The sequence below is a fragment of the Eleutherodactylus coqui genome, chromosome 6 (genome assembly GCF_035609145.1).
Source record: "Eleutherodactylus coqui strain aEleCoq1 chromosome 6, aEleCoq1.hap1, whole genome shotgun sequence".
In the NCBI taxonomy this organism is placed as follows: domain Eukaryota; kingdom Metazoa; phylum Chordata; class Amphibia; order Anura; family Eleutherodactylidae; genus Eleutherodactylus; species Eleutherodactylus coqui.
In genome coordinates, this window is record NC_089842.1 from 159,046,533 (window position 1) to 159,065,725 (window position 19,193).

General features: G+C 42.2%; 1 protein-coding gene across 1 annotated transcript; it reads left to right on the forward strand.

Moving 5' to 3' along the window:
• The first annotated feature begins 33 nt into the window (after positions 1-33).
• Positions 34-17,567, forward strand: POLE2 (DNA polymerase epsilon 2, accessory subunit). Its single transcript, XM_066608079.1, has 19 exons — positions 34-188; positions 1,675-1,775; positions 3,643-3,718; positions 4,875-4,952; positions 5,370-5,463; positions 6,610-6,684; positions 7,151-7,234; positions 7,812-7,868; positions 9,239-9,287; positions 9,366-9,438; positions 9,683-9,855; positions 10,999-11,088; positions 12,082-12,136; positions 12,280-12,339; positions 12,454-12,531; positions 12,818-12,926; positions 13,027-13,203; positions 15,088-15,155; positions 17,410-17,567. The coding sequence occupies exons 1-19, from the start codon at positions 121-123 to the stop codon at positions 17,426-17,428; spliced, it is 1,584 nt and encodes a 527-aa protein (XP_066464176.1). The 5' UTR covers positions 34-120; the 3' UTR covers positions 17,429-17,567.
• The last annotated feature ends 1,626 nt before the right edge of the window (positions 17,568-19,193 follow it).

The following is a 19,193-nucleotide window of genomic DNA, read 5'->3' on the forward strand; positions in this document are numbered from 1 at the left end:
AAATGGCGACAGCGTGCGGACACAGAAGTAGAGTGGAGTTTGTCCTCTAGTGGCAGCCGCTCTCTGCTGCTGAGTGACGTCATCACAGCTGGCTCTGGGATTTGGCGCGAACGTTTGGAGATGGCAGCTGATAGACTGAAGAGTAAAGTGTCCTCTGCCTTTAAGATGCATGGCCTCCTCCTGCGGGCGTGAGTACCTGCTGTGGCGGCAGCGAGTAAAGCTTGTTGCTTTTGTATGGAAAGGTTCTTCAATTTTCCACTATACATTTTAACCCCTTCATGTCACTGGTCAGTTGCACGAATGTAATCATCGTTCAGTGTCAACACGGACAATGATTGGATGATAATTCGTTAACTTATCGTTCGTTGTTTATTACATGCAGACATAAAAGTCATCAGTTGTTTGCATGTAAATAGCGATCAGTCTTTCCCATTTGCTGGCGCGGCCCTCTGTGGGAACGATGGATGAGGAAACAAACGACAAATAAATGTAAACGGTTATTTATGGGTGTAAACTGACTGCGTTCTAAAGTAAACAACTGTCATCGTTCAAACAACTTTAAAGGATCCCAAACTTTAAACTGCTCCTTGCGAGGCCCAAACGATGAGAGCAGCGCTGTCATCCGAGTTTTACTGCTGCGCACTTTATCTCTATTTTAGGGGAAAAGCTATTGGCATAAATATTTTAACATAAACCTACTCAGCATTCATTGAATCTAATGGGAGTTGTGCCTGCAATTCCAATCTGGACCACTGCGCTGTGATCAGCACCTTCTGCTTCCTATGCTGACCATAGCAACAGTGGCATCAGCTGAGCAGCGGGTCACTGCTGATCATCAATTAGGGACCTGTCTGTCATCAATAGTAAAAATGTAAAAAAAATTTCAGAATACCCCTTTAAAAAAATACTTGGCCTGTAAAAAACAAACCTTCATACGAATATAAAAACAATCACAGTGTGATAAAACAAAACCAGCTGCAGCAGTAGAGAAGTATTCACACAGCTGCTGTTCCCATCCGCGTGCTATACGTTTATTTCACGGACAGCACATGGCTGCGTTATAACTTCTCATGTTAGTTTTCACACAGACCAATGGTCCGTATGGGGGAAAAATCGCAGCGTGTCCTATTCTGGTCCGGTTCATGAATGAGGGCAGGACATGTAAATGTGTCCGTGTGCTGGTCAATGCAAGTTGTGCTTGCGAATCTTTGGCACAGCTCGCACATGGCCATCTGAATGCAGCTGAAAGGGTAAGGTTCTCTTCTTCATGCTGTTGTACGAGAGTGTTTGTTTTTTCCGGCGCCCATCTTATGCCCATACAGGCGCTCCGCTCATACCGCTATTGGCGCTCTGTCTTACATTGAGCGCTACACCTGCGTAAGCATCACATTACCGGGACAGATTTTCAGCACCTGTACACAATCCTCTCCTCCTCGGGAGGTTTCTGTCCTCGCTGGGCTCAACTATATTACGGTTTCTATGACTCCATTCAATAACTACAAGCAGATCTTGAAACCGCAAAGAAGTGATCTACCGTATATCAGAAAACTGCAGTACCGTTCAGTATACAGCGATTATGCAGACGGTGATAGATGGGGGGGTTAACAGATGCACAGTTTCATGTATGAAAGTGGCGTACGGCTGGTGCTGTTAACACGAATGTATTTATTTCAGGGAGGCCAGCAAGTTCCTGAGTGAAGCGCTGAGGTCTGTAAATGAAGTAGAACTGGAGGATGTCATTGACAGTATCATTGATGCGGTGGAGAAGCAGCCATGTAAGTTATTTCGTTAAAGGGGTTTTGCAGCTAGCGCCCAGATACACCTGTGTCGGAGCGGAACCCACTGCTCCAAACCGTGTAGTGGCCGGCGCTTGTTATTGCAAGTGCAGCTTTCAATGAAATCAGTGGCTGCTGCGCCTGCAATTACAAGCGCCATCCACTACACTGTGTATCCCAGAACTAGCTGGAAAATCCCTTTAACTCCCTTGCTTTAGGCCTTTTGCATGCTGACTCATTCTGTAGTGCAGTAATGTGGTGTCCATACTCCACCTCCATTGCCCGCTGCTTTTACGCATTACAGATAGTCCCCTACTTGCGAACATTCGATTTACGAATTTTGCAAGATGAGCACAATCTGTTCTGCACAGTATGATGTAATGGCATTACATCATACTGTGCAGGCACCAGACAGGCTTCTATCAAGCCTGATAGAAGCCTGTCCCGTCAGATCGCGGGACACTGTGCAATTGCTAGGCAGCCAGGGGCCTTCTGAAAGGCCCTAGGGCTGTCTATGCAGAGCGCCTATCAAGCCGTGCGCTTGATGGGCACTCTGCATAGGCAGCCCTGGTGTCTTTCAGGAGGTCCCCGGCTGCCTAGCAATTGCACAGTGTCCCACGATCTCATTGTCGGACGCTGTACGGGCCCCCTGAATGTTGGGTGCAGGCTGTTTCTTACAGCGGGCACCCGGCGGCAGCTGTTCCGATGAGCCGCGACGCTCGTCAGAACTGTTAACACTTTAAATACCGCTGTCAGAGCGGTATTTAAAGTGTTATCAGTTCCGACAAGCGGCGCGGCTCGTCGGAATGGCTGCCGCTGGGTGCCCGCTGTAAGAACAGCCGGCACCCGACGTTGTATGGAGCGGGATCCACCCACGATCCCGCTCCATACAAGCATTTGTTCGGACTTGCGAACAGGCTTCTGGAACGGAACCTGTTCGCAAGTAGGGGACTATCTGTATTTCTTTCATGCATTGGATTTACAGATTCCTTCAGAAACTGCATGTATTAGGAAGGTATACACTCCCTGGAAGCATTTCTTATTGAATGTATTCCCTGTAGATTACCTCACTTAGAGGGAAATTTATCATGGGAATTGCACCAGGATTCTGATATAAAATAGTTGCACATTTTTGCGCAAGGCATGTTTGCACAAAAGCGTACAATCATTTTTACGCCACCCTAACCACTTTGTAAAAAGTGACCAGGGGTTTGTAGTAGGGTAGAATGCCCCTAGGGGCCCATCAAATTTACTATAATTTACATCAGAAACTGGCATAAATTATAGAGTGAATCTATGCAGGCTTGTAGCTGGTGTAGATTTCAGAGAGCGGCGTAAGGCTGGCTTCACACAGGCGAGAAAATCTCGCACAAATATTAACCCCATTCTTTTGAATGGAGTCATACACATGAGTGATGTTTTCCTGCATGGCACTGCGATGCGGGAAACAAATCGTGGCATGTCCTATCTGGCTGTGTGATCTCGCATTGCAGCCCCATTGTTCTAAAGTAATGGGAGTAACTCTGTGACAGCTGCGGCAGAGGACGCCTGCATCCTTGACATGATGCGAGGCTGTTTACACATGTTGGCGAGCGCGACATGGGAGCAGGATTTACAGCCCTAACATCGCACTCGCCTGTGTGAAGTTAGCCTGAGGGTAGTCAGAGGTGTGCCTAGCACAGAGTGACTTTGGATTTTGCTCTTAGAAATCATAAAAAAGGGGAATAATCCATTCCAAGCTTTCCGTGTACATTGAAGCTTTGATGGGGATAATTTCACATGTTGCGTTGTAATTTTCCAGTGTGCACTATAGCACTGGGTGTCTTTGCTGTGATAAATACCCACTGTCTCTTTTACAACCTATTAGTGTCTTCTAACATGATTGAGAAGTCGGCAGTGGAGACCGCAGTACAAGAATGCAGCCGCACTTGTGATGAAACCATGTAAGAGAATGTCTTATAATTTCACTGGTTCTAAAATTTCTGTAGATCTCTTCATTTTGGGAGCAGAATATGAATGCAAGAAAATACATGCATGGAAGTGGGAGAATCCTTCCCACCTACAAAGATATCTTTCTGCATGTGTCCCCTTTAACTACCTGAAGCTGCTTCAACTTACTGGTTGGATTAGAAGAAACTCTTCTATATATGACTAGTTTGTGAAATGTCGGGCCACGTGGATGCTATGGAGTGAAGTTTCCAGATGCCTCTCCTTTAACCAAAACTGAGAGTTGCTAACTAGTGTTAGCGATTATTCAAGTAATCGGGGTGAGAGTGACTGAAGTGATTAAAAAAATAAATGAGAACTGGGATTTCTTATTCCGACTTCCATTAAAATCAGTTGGAGTAGAAATTGGGCTCTCTAATTTGGCTTCCTTGAACAACAGTGGAGGTGGTAGTGCTGGTGGCGGCCCAGTGGTTAGCACTGCTACCTTGCAGTGGTGGAGTCCCAATTTCAAACCTGCATCAAGGTTATTTTCAAATCTAGAACTCCAGCATTACAACGCATCGGCACTAAGCCAACATACCCATCCTTTATGCTCAAAGCAGAAAGCCAATATTTTGGCTTTGGCCGGTTTCACACGACTGAGAATCTTGCTTGAGTTTGGTGTGTTGTGCGAGTCTTGCAAATATGACCACCATTGTTTTTAATGGGTTCTTATACATAAGCGATGTTTTCCCATATTGTGGCGCGGGAAAAAATCGTGACCTATTCTATTTTTTCGCATTTCTCGGAACGCATCCTCCATTGTTTTCAATGGGAAAGTAAAGCACATTGCATGCTGTGTAATGTGCATCCGAGTATGATGCGAGGTTTCCCATTGAAAACAATGGGTTACACTTGCAGATCCTCTAACACGCCTGAAAGCTGTGCTGAAGGATCGCTACTTCACAAAAGTGATGGGATTTGACAGAAAATGCCTCTTGTGATCTGTATGTTTTAAAAATTAGTACATGGGCTTGGGTTTTCCTGATAGGACAATTGAATTTTATAAAGCAACATAAGTACAATAATAATACATGCAATGGATGGGATTAATCCACCATAAGTGCTGTGTGACTTGTGTTGGATTGTTTATCTTGTTTTTCTGTCTTCCAGAGAGCACATATTCAACATAATTGGAGCGTTTGACATCCCACGATTCATCTATAACTCTGAAAGAAAGAAGTTCTTGCCGTGAGTGGATCAGACTTTGTTCTGTTTGTTTTTTTTGTTTTTTTCATAGTGAAATTACTGTTAATTTTCATATTTTAGGCTGCGGTCAGAAGAGCATGGTTTACCCGCTGCTAAGCAACGTGTAAAACACACTGCTGGAAATTCTGCACGTGAACGGGCAGGATCTGAGCATAGCTAATAGCCTTGGGCTATTAGCATGCACTCAGTGAAGGCTTCATTAACATACATAATTGGCATCTAAGTAGCTAAGAAGCTACTTGGATACCAATTATTTTTTTATGCGAAATAATCGCTCAAAGCTGTCACTCAAACTGTCGTTTGAGCGATCTTTGGGCGATTGTCTGTTCGTGTAAATGGGCCTTTAGATTTGTATTATACTATACGTTTTGTCTACATAACTTTGTCATTGTTCTGCAGTATAACAATAGCCAACTATCCTGAACCCAATCTATTTGGAAGTGCGAGAGATAAAGCAGAGTTGTTCCGGGAGAGATACACAATACTGCAGCAGGTGAGACAATGGGGTATTCTAAATGCAATGCTAAAATCCATGTCTGCCCTATCTGTTTCTGATAGTAAAGGTTCTTTTTAAGGCCCATTTACACTGGATGAATGTCAGGCAAATGATGCCCAACTCTCGTCCCTGTGTGTACTCCCTCCCATGCTGCTGCACAGGAGCAAGTATCGCTGGCTCACTCAGCAGGGAGGCGAGACGGCTGGAGGAGATTGCCCAACATTCGTCCAGTGTAAATGGGCCTTCACATGGACAGATGACTGCCTGTATTGAGTCAGATTAGCACTTATTAGTTTTACATTTAAATGCTGCAATTATTGTATGGCCGTTCGTACACAAACCAGTTTACATTTTTGTTGGCAGTATACCCCCTGTTTACACAAAGGGATGAGCCACGGACAAATTATAATCTTCATAACCAAATAAAAAATGTGATTAATGACAACAAGTGTTTTATAAATTAAGTTAAATTGCTGGGTTTAGTCACATTGAGTTATGATCTGAAAAGAATGTTCACACAATCGCCCCACAATGTAAAAGGGTCTAAACTAGAGATGAGCGAGCACGCTCGTTTAAGACTGAGGCTTAAGAGAGCATCGGTCTTTTCAAGTAACTGCTGGGACGAGTAAGCAGTTGCTCGAGAGAGCATCGGTCTTTTCGAGCATCAGCCTTAAACGAGCGTGCTCACTCATCTTTAGTCTTAGGCACCCTGTGCATGGGCGGAAATTCCGCGGTGGCATTTCCCGCAGAATTTCCGCCCGTGGCCGCTGCCGTAGGATTGCATTAGAAAATGCAATCCTAGGCAGATGGCCGTGATTTGTCTGCGCGAAATCATGCGCGGAAAACAAATCGCGGCATGCTCTGTGCGGGGCTCGCAGAGTCCCGCACAGAAATGTCACTCCTCGCCTGGCCGGCAGCCGGCACATCAAAGAGCCAGAGCCGCGAGAGAGGTGAGTGCCGCGCTGGTTCCTGCAGGGGCTCGGGTCTGGTCCTGCTGCGAGAATTCTCGCAGTGGGATCTGACCCGGCCATCTGCAGGCGGCCTTAACCACATAAAATACATATGTCACGTGATGATTAGTTCTCAGTCAGGTTCTCAAGCTTTGGAATGAACTTTGAAACTAATGTGTTTTGTGAATTACAGAGAACTCACAGACATGAGCTCTTCACACCGCCTGTTATTGGTGCAAACCCTGATGAGAGCAGAAGCAAATTTCAGGTATGGTGAAGGGATGTGTGTTACTAGGCTTTGGCTTTAAAGGGCCACAGCCATTCTTCATATGCCCTGTTGTGACATATGGACATTTTGGAGAGGCATACTCACTCGGGATGTCCCCTGTTAACCAAATTGTGGAACAATTTCCACTGTTGTGGACACAAAGTATGTATGTTTTACATACATATATATTCATCCATTTAAATGGGCACCATGTAGTACTATACTTCCTCCTCAGGAAATGTGTGGCCGGTCAGAAATTCATAGCAGGATCATCTGCTTGCATGGGTTTTAGGAGCTGAATCCATGCGATCAGCTGATCACCAAGGTAGCTTTATAAAGAGAGGTGGTTCTTTGGTTCAGACAGGACCTTTTAATTCAAGTTTTGCTTGAGTTGTATAAACCATCTGTACTTATACAAGTTTGTAATTTTCTTTTTATATATATATATATATATTTTTTTTAATAGCTTAAAACTGTTGAAAACCTACTTGGCAGTGCAGCAAAGATGGGAGAGGTGATTGTGCTTGGAATGATAACACAGCTAAGGGAGGTGAGAGGAAAACACATTCTTGACTGTAACTGCGGCATTAATTCTAGATAATTCTGGTAGTGGTAATTGTTAAAGGGGTATTCCCATCTTTATTAAGTCATGGCATATTGCTACGATATGCAATCACTTTACGATCAGTACGGGCCTGACTTCAGGTCCCCCAAACAATCCTGAGAATGAAGAGGCCACGGCACTGATTTAGTGCTGTGTGGCCCCTTCTTTTTCCTGCACAGCAGGGAACTGAGCCCCAACACATTCACTTGAATTAAGCTTTGATGTAGTTCCCCCTAAACAGTGGGTGCCCATGGCACTGTGGTGTAGGAAAATCTAGAAATGGGCTGCAGCACTTAACCAGAACATGCGGCCCTTTTATTTTCAGGATCGCTAGTGGTCCCAGAGGTTGGACAAGATGTCTTCATTTTATAAGATGAACATACCCCAATACATTATTTGGCTGGTATTGCTGGACTTCTCTATGCATGTGTTGTAGTCAACTTTTTGTCATATGAGAGAGTACCATTAATGTGTTTGATTTGATTGTCGCTGTGTAGTAATAGGCTTTATCTTCTGTTGATAGGGCAAATATTTATTGGAAGATCCCACTGGAACAGTGCAGCTTGAGCTCAGCAAAGCAATATCCTTTCTTTTTACACTTTTTTTTCTGATAACACTATAATATGGGTAATATTGTATTTGGTGTGTTCCGATATTCCATTAATTATTAAACAGGATATTTTGCTTTCTCAGTTGTAGGAAAAGACAATACATGTCCTATATAGGAAAACACATAATTGGCTTTCAGATTGTTGTGACCTACAAAAACTTTTTAATTTTTTTATTTATTTATTTTTTCTCTTGCATATAGGTCTGTTATGGGTCTTTGTTCCACGTCATACCAAACTTTAGATTTCTAACTTAACATACTAAAGGTGCTTTTACACAGAGTGATTATCATTCAAAAAATCACTGGATTGTTCAAATTTGAATGACAATTGTTCATTGTTTGATCCTTGGCTGTGTTTGCACTGAACAATCCTTTTTTTTTTTTTTTTGTTTTTGCTTATTGTTCATTGGTGGTTTCATGCAAGCATGAAAATCATCGTTGGCTTGTTAGCTAATTGTTCGGTTTAAATAACGATCGTTTAGTAATTTCTCATTCATTGGTACAGTGAATGACTGATTTGCTAGCGGATGCTTTATCTGCCTGGCTGAACAGGCAAACTCTGTCATTGTTCACTCGTGCGAACGATAAATCTTTCAGTATAAAAGTAGACTAAACCACCTCTGGATAGGGCCAGTATCTTAATCAAGAAAGTCTAGGAGCCCAAAGATAAACTCCTCCACAGGAGAGATAAAATTCACCTCTCTACTGAAATAATGGAATAAAAGATCTTAGGTTCTCAGCTAATGGCCCACTTACACATAACGATTATTGCTCAAAATGAATTTGTGTGATAATTGTTTAGTGTAAATGCACCAAATTTGCTTACTATTCTTCACAGTTTAAGCAATCAGCTTAAACATTGCTGGCTCGCTGGCTTCTCGCCCTGTGTAAGCGCTTCCTACTCAGCACTTCACAAAGGAGGTGAAGCACTGAGCGAGAAGCGGGTGAGAAGCCCGCGATCCAGCTGGAAGTAGTTCTGTGTAAATGCGCTGATCACCTTAGCGGGGACATTGGCGCTCGTGCAGTCTTGTACCCGACTTTCGTCCCATGTAAAAGGGCCTCCTGGTATGAGGAAATATGGGTATTGTAACCTAAAATCCAGCAGACCAATAGCAAGTTTCATAGCACAAATGCAGACACGCTCTTAGTTTAAGTTGTTGCACTCCTGAACACTAGAAGAGAAATATAATTATCAATGCACAAAATTCAGTGGAAATAAACATTGCTTTTTTAATTTATTCCATTTGTATACAGTGTTCCAATGCCTCTCATGAGGTGTTTTAAACATTAGGCCATGTAACGTGGCTATTCCATCACATGTTTCTTTAATGTCATTGCACCAGTTCCATAGCGGCTTGTACACAGAGTCATCCTTTGTTCTTGCAGAAGGTAAGGTCACTTCACATCATGATTTTATTTCCTTACTGCATAGAGTAGATATTAAATATGTGGTTTGTCTTTACACAGGCTGGTATGAAGACAAAGTATTTCATGTAAATGCCTTTGGGTTCCCCCCCACTGAACCTTCCAGCACAACACGGTAAGGAGATGTATTTATTTGTGTTTCCTATTGGATCAAATTTACCTTTTACATGTGAGCACTGCTATAGAAGTATTGTTTCAACACAAGATTGTCGTAGTTTACATATTCATCTATTAATCAACATCCCAGTTTATCATAACTAATTAAGCAACATATAATACGTCAGGCTTTTCCTTTGTGAAAAAATGTGACAATGCCTTTCTGGTGCAGATGTAACCAGTTTTTAACCTTTCCTTATCAGGGCATATTACGGTAATACCAATTTCTTTGGTGGACCATCCACAACATCAGTGAAGGCGTCAGTCAAACTGAAACAACTGGAAGAAGAGAATGAAGATGCCATGTTGGTGTTTTTGTCTGATCTCTGGTTGGATCAGGTCGAAGTGATCGATAAACTTCATGTAATGTTCTCGGGTAAGTTCAAATATCGGTTCCCCCCCCCTTGGGATTTGGAAGAGAAGGATGTAAAGGGGAATCGTTCACCAAGCACCCATCGGCCTATAGTGAGTGCAGTGCCACTGGCCAGGTGATGCTACCTCCGCATCACATGACCAGTGGCGCTGCGCTCACTAGAGGCCACCGGGTGAAGGAAGCACTGAGAGCACGAAGACTTTGGAAATAAGGTAAGCTCAGTATCTTCTGAAATCGGCTGCGGAAATGCAGCTGATTTTTAGTCAAATTCTGCATTTTGACTGCCTCTTCTGCAGAAATGCTGGTACGTGCAGTATTTCTGCTACGTGTAAACCTAGCTCTGGTGATACCACATCTGGAATATTGTGCTCAGTTCTGGAAACCTCCTCTATGGAAAGACTAATAAAATGGACTACAAAAATGTTGGAAGGTCTCAATCACAAAACTTTTCAGAAAAGGCTTAAAGAACTTAGTTTAAATAGCCTGGAGATTGATACTTTTACATTAGTTAAAAAGCTAAATAAGGTTCTGGAAGGAAATGTGTTTAGAAAGCTAAATGCTAGAACATGGTGCACATTCTGAGCTTAGTCGGAGGGGTGGGGGAGATATCAGAACCCATATATATATTTTACTGAAAGAGTAGTGGATGTTTGGAATAAACTTCCAGTAGATGTGGTTGTAGAATCAATAATAAGTGAATATAAAGATATATCTATCCTAAGATAAAAATGAAGAACTATAAGGGCAGTCTAGAAGGACCATGTTTTCTTCTGCCATCAGTCTTTTATTTCTCTACTACTAAATCACTCCTTTTACTAGCATTTGGATAATAGAGCCTATCGACCTGTCATATGACAGATTTAATAGCGCATCCTTTGACTTGCATGCAACGTGTCGCATACATTTGTATTATCTTTCCAATTGATATATTTCTGCTAACTGCAACTAAATTAAGCTATTACACTAAAGTCTGTATATAAAATATTTTTCCCTCACATGCGAATTGTTTGCTGGCCTTTAAAGACATTATTATATTAGGCAATTTGCCTACATAGGTTATTAAAAACGATAGCATATGTTACCACTTTCAAACTCATTCAACATAATATAGAGTTATAAGTTATATATATTTCCATCTCTTTTCAGGCTACTCCACAGCCCCTCCGACTTGTTTCATCTTCTGTGGCAATTTCTCTTCAGCACCTTATGGGAAAAATCAAAACCAGACACTGAAAGGTACAGCTAAAGAAAAGATTCACACACACAAGAGAGCGCATGCTTGAGTGGTATAGTTTTTGAAATGGGTTATGGGTCAACAACGTGTCGTGATACAGTGGCCTTATCTGCGAACAAATGCTACTGTGCAATGCCCATATTACCTTATTACACCCAGTAGCACAAAACAAGTATCAGCCATACAATATGTGAGCACAGTACAGTTAAATCCAGTAGTGACTCGCTGGTGACGTCTTCTCTAATTGTCGTTGTTCACTTTACTTTTTGTTCTCCATCCGGCCCAAACTATGCAGAGTTTGTTTCACTGCCCTTTTTGGCTCCTTGTTCTTCCAGCAGCCTCAGGCAGTAGTATTGCTTCCTTTAGGACGCACACACTAATAGTGCTACTTTCAGTGTGTCTCACAGAGTTACTGACCCAACACAGTAATAATGCCTCCCCTTGCCCCCTCATACGTAAGTGTTATCTGCGCCCTGATACAGTAGAAATGTTCCCTGTTTGTGCCAATGAAAATAAATAATCTGGAACTTGCCTAATGATATGCCTAAGACAAGTGACTGGATACTCTACTTTCTGCAGCATGACAGAGTGATGTTGTTGTACTGTGGCGCTGATCTCGGCATGCTCCCAAGCTCACGCAGTCCGCAGCTTGCCGCAGCCTGTGGCTTACCAGCGAAAGTGGCAGACTGCGTGGCTTTCTGCTTCGCCATAGTGTTGAATGAGATTCTTGTCTTGAGGATGCGAATACTATTGAAAGCCTTGCTCGCCTGGGGTTCCTGAGGCATGTGCCCTGGATGCTTGGTGCTAGCAATGGCACGAATAGGGACCTGTGCCTCACTAGCCTAGGATCTGTGCCCTGTACTTTTGAGAAACATTATATCAGTCTATCTCTGTGGAATATGTTGGCACTATACAATCTATGGCAAATAATAAAGAGTAGTAGTTATTTATTTTAAATATTGTGTTCTCCTTCTGAATGTCTCTTTGAAATTTAGAGTCTTTGAAGAATCTTGCAGATGTGATATGTGAATACCCAAGTATACACAAAAGGTAGGTGATTATTTTCTTTATACTTTCAGGTTTCTCTACAGTTCTTTTTAGATTTGTATCACTATTTTTGCACCTAAAAAGTCCTCACAAATAGCGCACAGATTTCCCCTTTAATTGCTTTTGTCTTGTTTTACACTTAACAGTAGTCGCTTTGTATTTGTACCTGGTCCCGAGGACCCTGGCCCTGGTTTCATCCTGCCAAGGTATACTTACACATTAATGGTATTTGACCTGTTGTCATAATTCTCTTATGTGTTATCTTTACTAATTATTTTTGCTGACTTTTAATCCTTTTTTCTCTGTAACGTTTCCTGCAGACCCCCTATTGCAGAGCACATAACAGCAGACTTTAGACAGCGAGTGCCTTTCTCCATTTTCACTACAAATCCCTGCAGGTGGAGTTTACTTGTTGCATAAATGTCTCTATAAACCAATGGATAATTTCATTATTTGTGATTTTACTCCATTTCTTAATGTCACAAAGATGTTAGAGTACCTGCTGTGTATACAAAAACGAGTATCTGGATAGCTGGCTTTCTAGGCAGCCGATGGAATAGGCTGCATTGACATTTGCTGCAGTCTAGATAGCTCCTTTAGAACCTGTGCCCAAAATGAATGTTGGGCAACTAACCGGCAAAGATGACTATGCTAGTAAATAATTTAACTTCTCTCCATTCTCAGAATCCAATACTGTACTCAGGAAATTGTCGTGTTTCGAGAGGATCTGGTGAACAAAATGTGTAGGAATTGTGTGCGCTTCCCTAGCAACAGTCTGGATATTCCAAATCATGTATGTAATTTGCTTCCTCCTTTGCTAGCTATTCTAGAAAAAGACAGTCAAGTATGTTACATTTTATTAACCCTTTTCTACAATTTTCTTTCATTCCTAGTTTGTGAAAACTATTTTGTCCCAGGGACACTTGACGCCTCTTCCACTGTTTGTCAGTCCTGTATACTGGGCATATGATTATACTTTACGCTTATATCCTCTTCCTGATTTAGTAGTCATCGCAGATAAATATGATCCTTTCTCCATTTCGAATACAGAATGCCTCACCATCAACCCTGTAAGAAAACCTCTTTATTTCCTTTGCTATTTTTTACTTGTGACAAAGAAGGTGGGTGGGCATTTTCTTTCAGCTCAATGACTTGCAAAGGAATGAACAATGATCGTTATGTCTGCATAAAATGAATGACGAAACAGAAGCAAACAAATTTATCGTTTGTCATTCAATTGTTGGCCATGTTTAAAGTAAATGATTATCGTTTAGTTTCGCATGATCCAACAATTTTTTTTATTAACGATAATCATTCCATGTAAATGAGCTCGTCGGCTCACGGAAGGATCAGATTATATGCTGCCCTTAGAAATCTATGGAGAAGGGAACGAAGAGGAGAAGCACAGATATGGTCCTGCAGATACGTCTATGTTGCTCAGTACTTCACTATAATGTCTTGCATGCTGTTTCCCTGTATATGAGAGATAGTGACAGAGGAGTGGAATCTCCTCTACTTTGCAGTCTGTGGAAAACCTCATAGCAGTTAGTCTCCACCCACCAGCTGTAGGAAAACTGACAATTAGGCTGGTGATAGACAAGTGTAATTCCGACGCATTAATGCATTCGTAATTTAGATGGGTATCCAGGCCTGTCTGAAGGTCTCCTGACCCAAACACTGAGCATCATAGGAATCTATAATACTCATACATTGAGTCAGGATAACCGAGATTAGGTCAGAGCACTTGCCTATAGTATTGACTCATAAATGTGGTTGAAATATGATTGTATGTCACTGGCCTTAAAGAGCTTGCAGAAAGGGAAACTACTAAACCTTCAGGATACAAGTAATATCATGGCCAGAAGATGTTATACTTCGTATGCCTACACATAATTCATATACATACAGACAGCAGCTTATTCTGAGAAGTCACTTGACACGATGAATACACTTGAAGCTATTCATTACTACAGTGCAACAAGTCTATGTATAAAAATTTGAAACTGTAGCATTTTATACTTGTGTAACTATAAAAAGCAATTTGATGAACTTTATGATTTTTACCTGGATGCGCACTGCGCTATTCAAGGTCACATCAGGCAATTAAAATATGTCGGTCTATCAATAACTAAACTAATGTTGGAAATCTGTTCAATATGTCAGAAAATTGGACTTGCTTAATGTATTTTCTCACCCTCAATGACTAATACCCTTAGGCTGCCTTCACACGGGCGAGATTTGTGTGTTGCGCAACGCACAAATAGGATCCCCATTCTTTTGAATGGGGTCATACGCATGAGCGATTTTTTTCATGCAGGGCACCGTGATGCGGGAAACAAATCACAGCATGTTTTATCTTTCTGCGTGCTCTCACATCGTAGCCCCATTGTTTTCAATGGGGTTGGCGGCAGAATCACACCATGTGCTAGGTGCATGCGGTGCGAGGTCACCCACTGAAAAAAATTGGAGAGATTCTGTGATCCTCCGCCGGGGCTGACAGCCACAGCGGAGTATCGCTTCTTCCATGAAGTGATGCAAGGCTGCTTTGACATAAAACCACTTCACATCCGCAGGGAATTCACATGGTGGCGAGTGCGATATCATGCCATCATTCGTGGCCCAATATTGCGCTCGCCCGTGTGAAGTTAGTCTTAGGGTATGTTTACACGTAGTGAAAAGGCTGCAGATTTTCAGCAGTGGAAAATTCCACAGCATTTCCGCATCCAAAACAGAGTTAAAATCCGCACCATCATAGATTTTAACTGTTTTAGATGTGGAATTTCCCCTACGTGTAAATGTGCCCTTAGGCCCCAAAATGTCTAAATATCAAAATGTAATATGCCTAGCATTTAAACACCATGCTGCTGGTGCCATGATTTCAGCCATGCTCTTGGTAGTGCAAATATTGTGTCATATGTGGAGGTGTATGTATTCATTATTATTCTTTATTCCAGGGTTCATTTCCGAGAAGTGGATTTGCATTTAAGGTCTATTACCCATCTAATAAAACAGCAGAAGATAGGTAAGAATCTCTGGCTGTAAGTACTTGCAGGTGTTGCTCACTTCACAGCTGTGATTCAGTGGACAGGTTTCACTGCATTTGTGAGACATAAGGCCATGAGTGACCTGAATAATACAGGTTAATTACAGGTGATGTGCAAAAAAATTATTCAAAAGTTGCATGCACTAAAGGATTAAAAATGGCCATACATATTAGATATCCGGCTGATCATCTAATGTGTATGGGAGACCTCCAACTCGTCCTTGACAGCAGATGTCAGGGAAAATAAGGATCAGACAGTTGGATTTTGTCTTCCAGAGATATGCTTCTGACAAAATGTGCATTGGGGCTGTTGTGTGAGACAGCTGTTGGCCAAATGAGCAATCGACAGACAACTCTTTTGTGTGGGCATGCTATAGGGCACGTGTCAAACACAAGGCCCGCGGGCCGAATCCGGCCAGATGCCTCATTTTATGTGGCCCGCAGTGTGCCAATGGCTGCTCACGACTGTAGCGATTACCAGCTGGGGTGCCACAGCTACCCGCTTGTAATCACGCTGGCAGTGCTGATCCCGGCGCACACTCTGACGTCAGTGTGCAGCCGGAATTTTCCTCCCCTGAGTCCTCTGCTCTTCAGTTCTGCAGGAGAGGACTCTGGGTGGAAGGGTCCCGGGGTCACACATTGACGTCAGTGTGCATCTGGGCTCAGCGCCAGCAGAGGGGCAGTGGTGCTGAAAGCAAGGAGGAGGTAAGTATAGGGGCGGATAATATTACTGGGGGGTTAATATTTCTGTGGGAGTTGCTATTACTACTGGGGCCACTGGGGCGGTCGCTATTACTACTGGGGCCATTGGGGCGGTCGCTATTACTACTGGGGCCACTGTGGCGGTCGCTATTAGGGCTCGTTCAGACAGGCGTAATCGTATTTCGGTCACAATACTACGCTGCGTATTTGCGCAATCGAAACTAGTTTATGCCTGCGTATTTAGGCACGCAAAAGAGAACGCAGATGGGCCCACTGAAATGATGCGCAAATATGCAGTGAGTACATAGGTTTTCTGCGCATTCACCGCATATTTGCGCAGCCCATTCACTTCAATGTCCTATTGGGGTGCCTAGTATGTAACAAAATAAGTCATGCTGTGTGAAAATATACAGTCATGTAAATGAAGTCATTGAAATCACTGGCTTCTATTCACTGCATATTTTGTACGCAAATACACTTGTGTGACCGAGCCCTTACTATACTGTCTTACAATAGGCCCTTTGAAAGTCACCATAAGCCTGATGTGGCCCTTGGTGAAAATGAGTTTGACACCCCTGCTATAGGGTAGTTTACAAAACCTGACAATCGGGCACGAACCTTTGTCTGATTGTTGTGCTGTATGAAGTTGTTGCTGATCACCCATTGAATGAAAAAACACTTGTTCAACAGGTGATCCTTTTTTTTTTTCTCTTTCTTTTCATTCAGCATTGTTGACATCTCCCCATGTAAATGCCAGCAGCCATGAAACAATGTGGGGGATTAAACAATTGTTTGCCCTTCATAAATCCTGAATTGGCCTGTGGAAGGCCAGACAAACAAGTGCCAATCAGCACACTGTAAAAGGACCTTAACACCTGTTATCTCCCCCGACCTTTATTGTAGTTACTGTATATTGGTAAAGGGTTAAGCTTTTGTTAGGAAACACCTTGGTTTTCACTTCTTGTCATGCTCTATTGCATAGCTTTGTAAAGTGAACCTCCCTAGATAAGAAGTTACCAAGTGATCACATTTCCTTACCTACCAGCGTACCTAGAGAGTCTGTTAGCTGGGCAATATGAGCCAGTCTTGGGTGAGAAGTAACCTTTCATAAGATTTACTTTCCAGATCTCCTTTATTATGCTAGACTGTGTGGCTATATGGAAACTCATAAAAAGTATATCCATCAGAAGTATTCCTAGCTGCATATACTGGATCCAAGTGCCTTTAGGGCTAATGCCCACGACTGTATTTTTACCGCAGTTCCCACGGCAGAATTCCGCGGCAATTGGGTTCTATTGAACCTAACCTGCCAATGCCGACATGCAGAATTTTACCGCGGGAAACAAATCGCGGCATGTTCTATTTCCCGCGGATTTCCGCCGCGGGAGGTCTCCATTAACATAGTGTTAATGGAGACCACGGAAAAACGCGCGTTTTTCCACGATCGCCAGCAGCTGCGCTTTGTTTAGGACTGCGGAAATCCGCCCTTATTGTTTGGATATGTAATTACATTCATATCTTTGTATTTCAGCAAACTGCAGAATGTTTAACTGGATGATGAAAACAAGCTTGTGGCGATAGAAGATTTTTTTAACAACCTCTCTGTAAAAACAGTTTTTTTTATGTACATTCTGTATTTTATGTATTGGCTAATCAGAAAATGTTTTGTAATAAATAATATCTAATTTAGTGCATGGCATTCACAATCAATTCAAAAAGTATACATGATACCTTTTTGTATAGTCCGGTCCTCAATGTGTTTGTATTTTTTCTGATTACAAAAGGTGTCCCCTCTAAACGGTGTAAATAAGCAAAGTTTTGATTAAGTTAAATATTAATCTGTTTCCTCCATTGTTTTCCCAAGAGATAAGTGGTGCCTATTATATGTATCACAACTTAACTATTCTTTAAACAGACAAAAAAATACAATGGACTCTGTTAAAGGCATAGGCTGATTAAATCAACCTATTAGTGAATATGGATTAAATGGGGTGAGGTGCACTGGTCAGCGCCCCATTGATTAACCGAAGCAATCCTTTTAATGGGGTATTCACATCTTAGTCACCTCATTCCAATGTGCTGCAAGTAGGAAACTAAAACACTCCCTAATGCCGTGTGTGTTGCAAAAATGTCCGTTCTTGAAAACTAGTCTTTAACCATTACAGGACCTATTGTCTAAGGTAACCTTGATACTGGACGACTGATGATTAAGCACCCAACGGCTGTCCCAGCGATTATCGCACCTATGCTTTCACGCAGCAATGATAATAGCTCACTGGAAACAGAGCACGACAGAGATCTCTTCAGCTTTCATAAAGCCACAGCATGGCTAGAATCTGCTGCAGATTTTTTAAACGCTGAGTGAATCAAGTTTACTAAGAACTTACTGCACTTTGTTGCAATATTTTGAAGCGGTTTTCGCAAACCAAAAATCCTGAACAAATACGCAGTATGCGAGCAGGCCCTTTTACACGGTACGATTATTGTTCTGATCATTCAAAACCTTGCGCTAGCACAGAGAATTATAGTCGTCCCGTGTAAAAGCATGCAAAACCTGAATGACTGGATGAGAGTCGTTCAGTTTTGGCATGATTAAAGTCCTGAATGGCAATTGTTCAGCGTAAATAGCCATTCAGTACTGAATGCCCTCGGCTTACAGTGAATGGAGAGGGGTGGGGGAGAAAACTCTCTTCCTGCCTCCCTGCTGGCAGTGATACTCGCTCCTGTGTAACAGCATGGGAGCGAGTATATGCGGGGACGAGTGTCTGGTATCGTTTGCCTGACACTCATGCTGTGTAAGTGGGCATTTAGACTGGCAGCAGACACTGCTTCCTTAGCAATGATTGTTGGTCGCTATGATGGCTTCATTTTAAGAAGTGGTTTTTCAACTTCGTACAGGTCTTTTAACCTTCAACTGTGGACATGATTTATTTATTACACTTCCATGGGGTCTCACAGTCACCTTTATATTGCGGTTGAATTTTTTGCGCAATAATGAACTGGATGTTTAAAATTAATTATTTATAACCTGACAATTAATAAAAACTAGTTAAGATGTAGAAATCAACTTTTGTTTTATACACTAAGTTATACTTAAGGTTACATAATAAAGAGCGGGGTGGGGTGTACACGATTCTTGGACATCTAGAATCAGGAGGGGTCTGCGAGACTCCACATCCACATTTAAAGGTAAATGATGCTAATCTACAGGCTGATTCAGAAAGAATTATGCAAATGTAAAGCTGATTTTTTTCATACGCAAATTGGCACTCAACAGCCAGAGAGATACTGAAAGATAGAACTCTTCAAATGTTT

Coding starts and splice junctions, on each gene's coding strand:
- POLE2 (XM_066608079.1), top strand. CDS start 121: ATGGCAGCTGATAGACTGAAGAGTAAAGTGTCCTCTGCCTTTAAGATG. Junction 9,439..9,682: donor GAACCTTCCAGCACAACACG/GTAAGGAGATGT, acceptor TTTCCTTATCAG/GGCATATTACGGTAATACCA. Junction 12,927..13,026: donor GTCTGGATATTCCAAATCAT/GTATGTAATTTG, acceptor TTTCATTCCTAG/TTTGTGAAAACTATTTTGTC.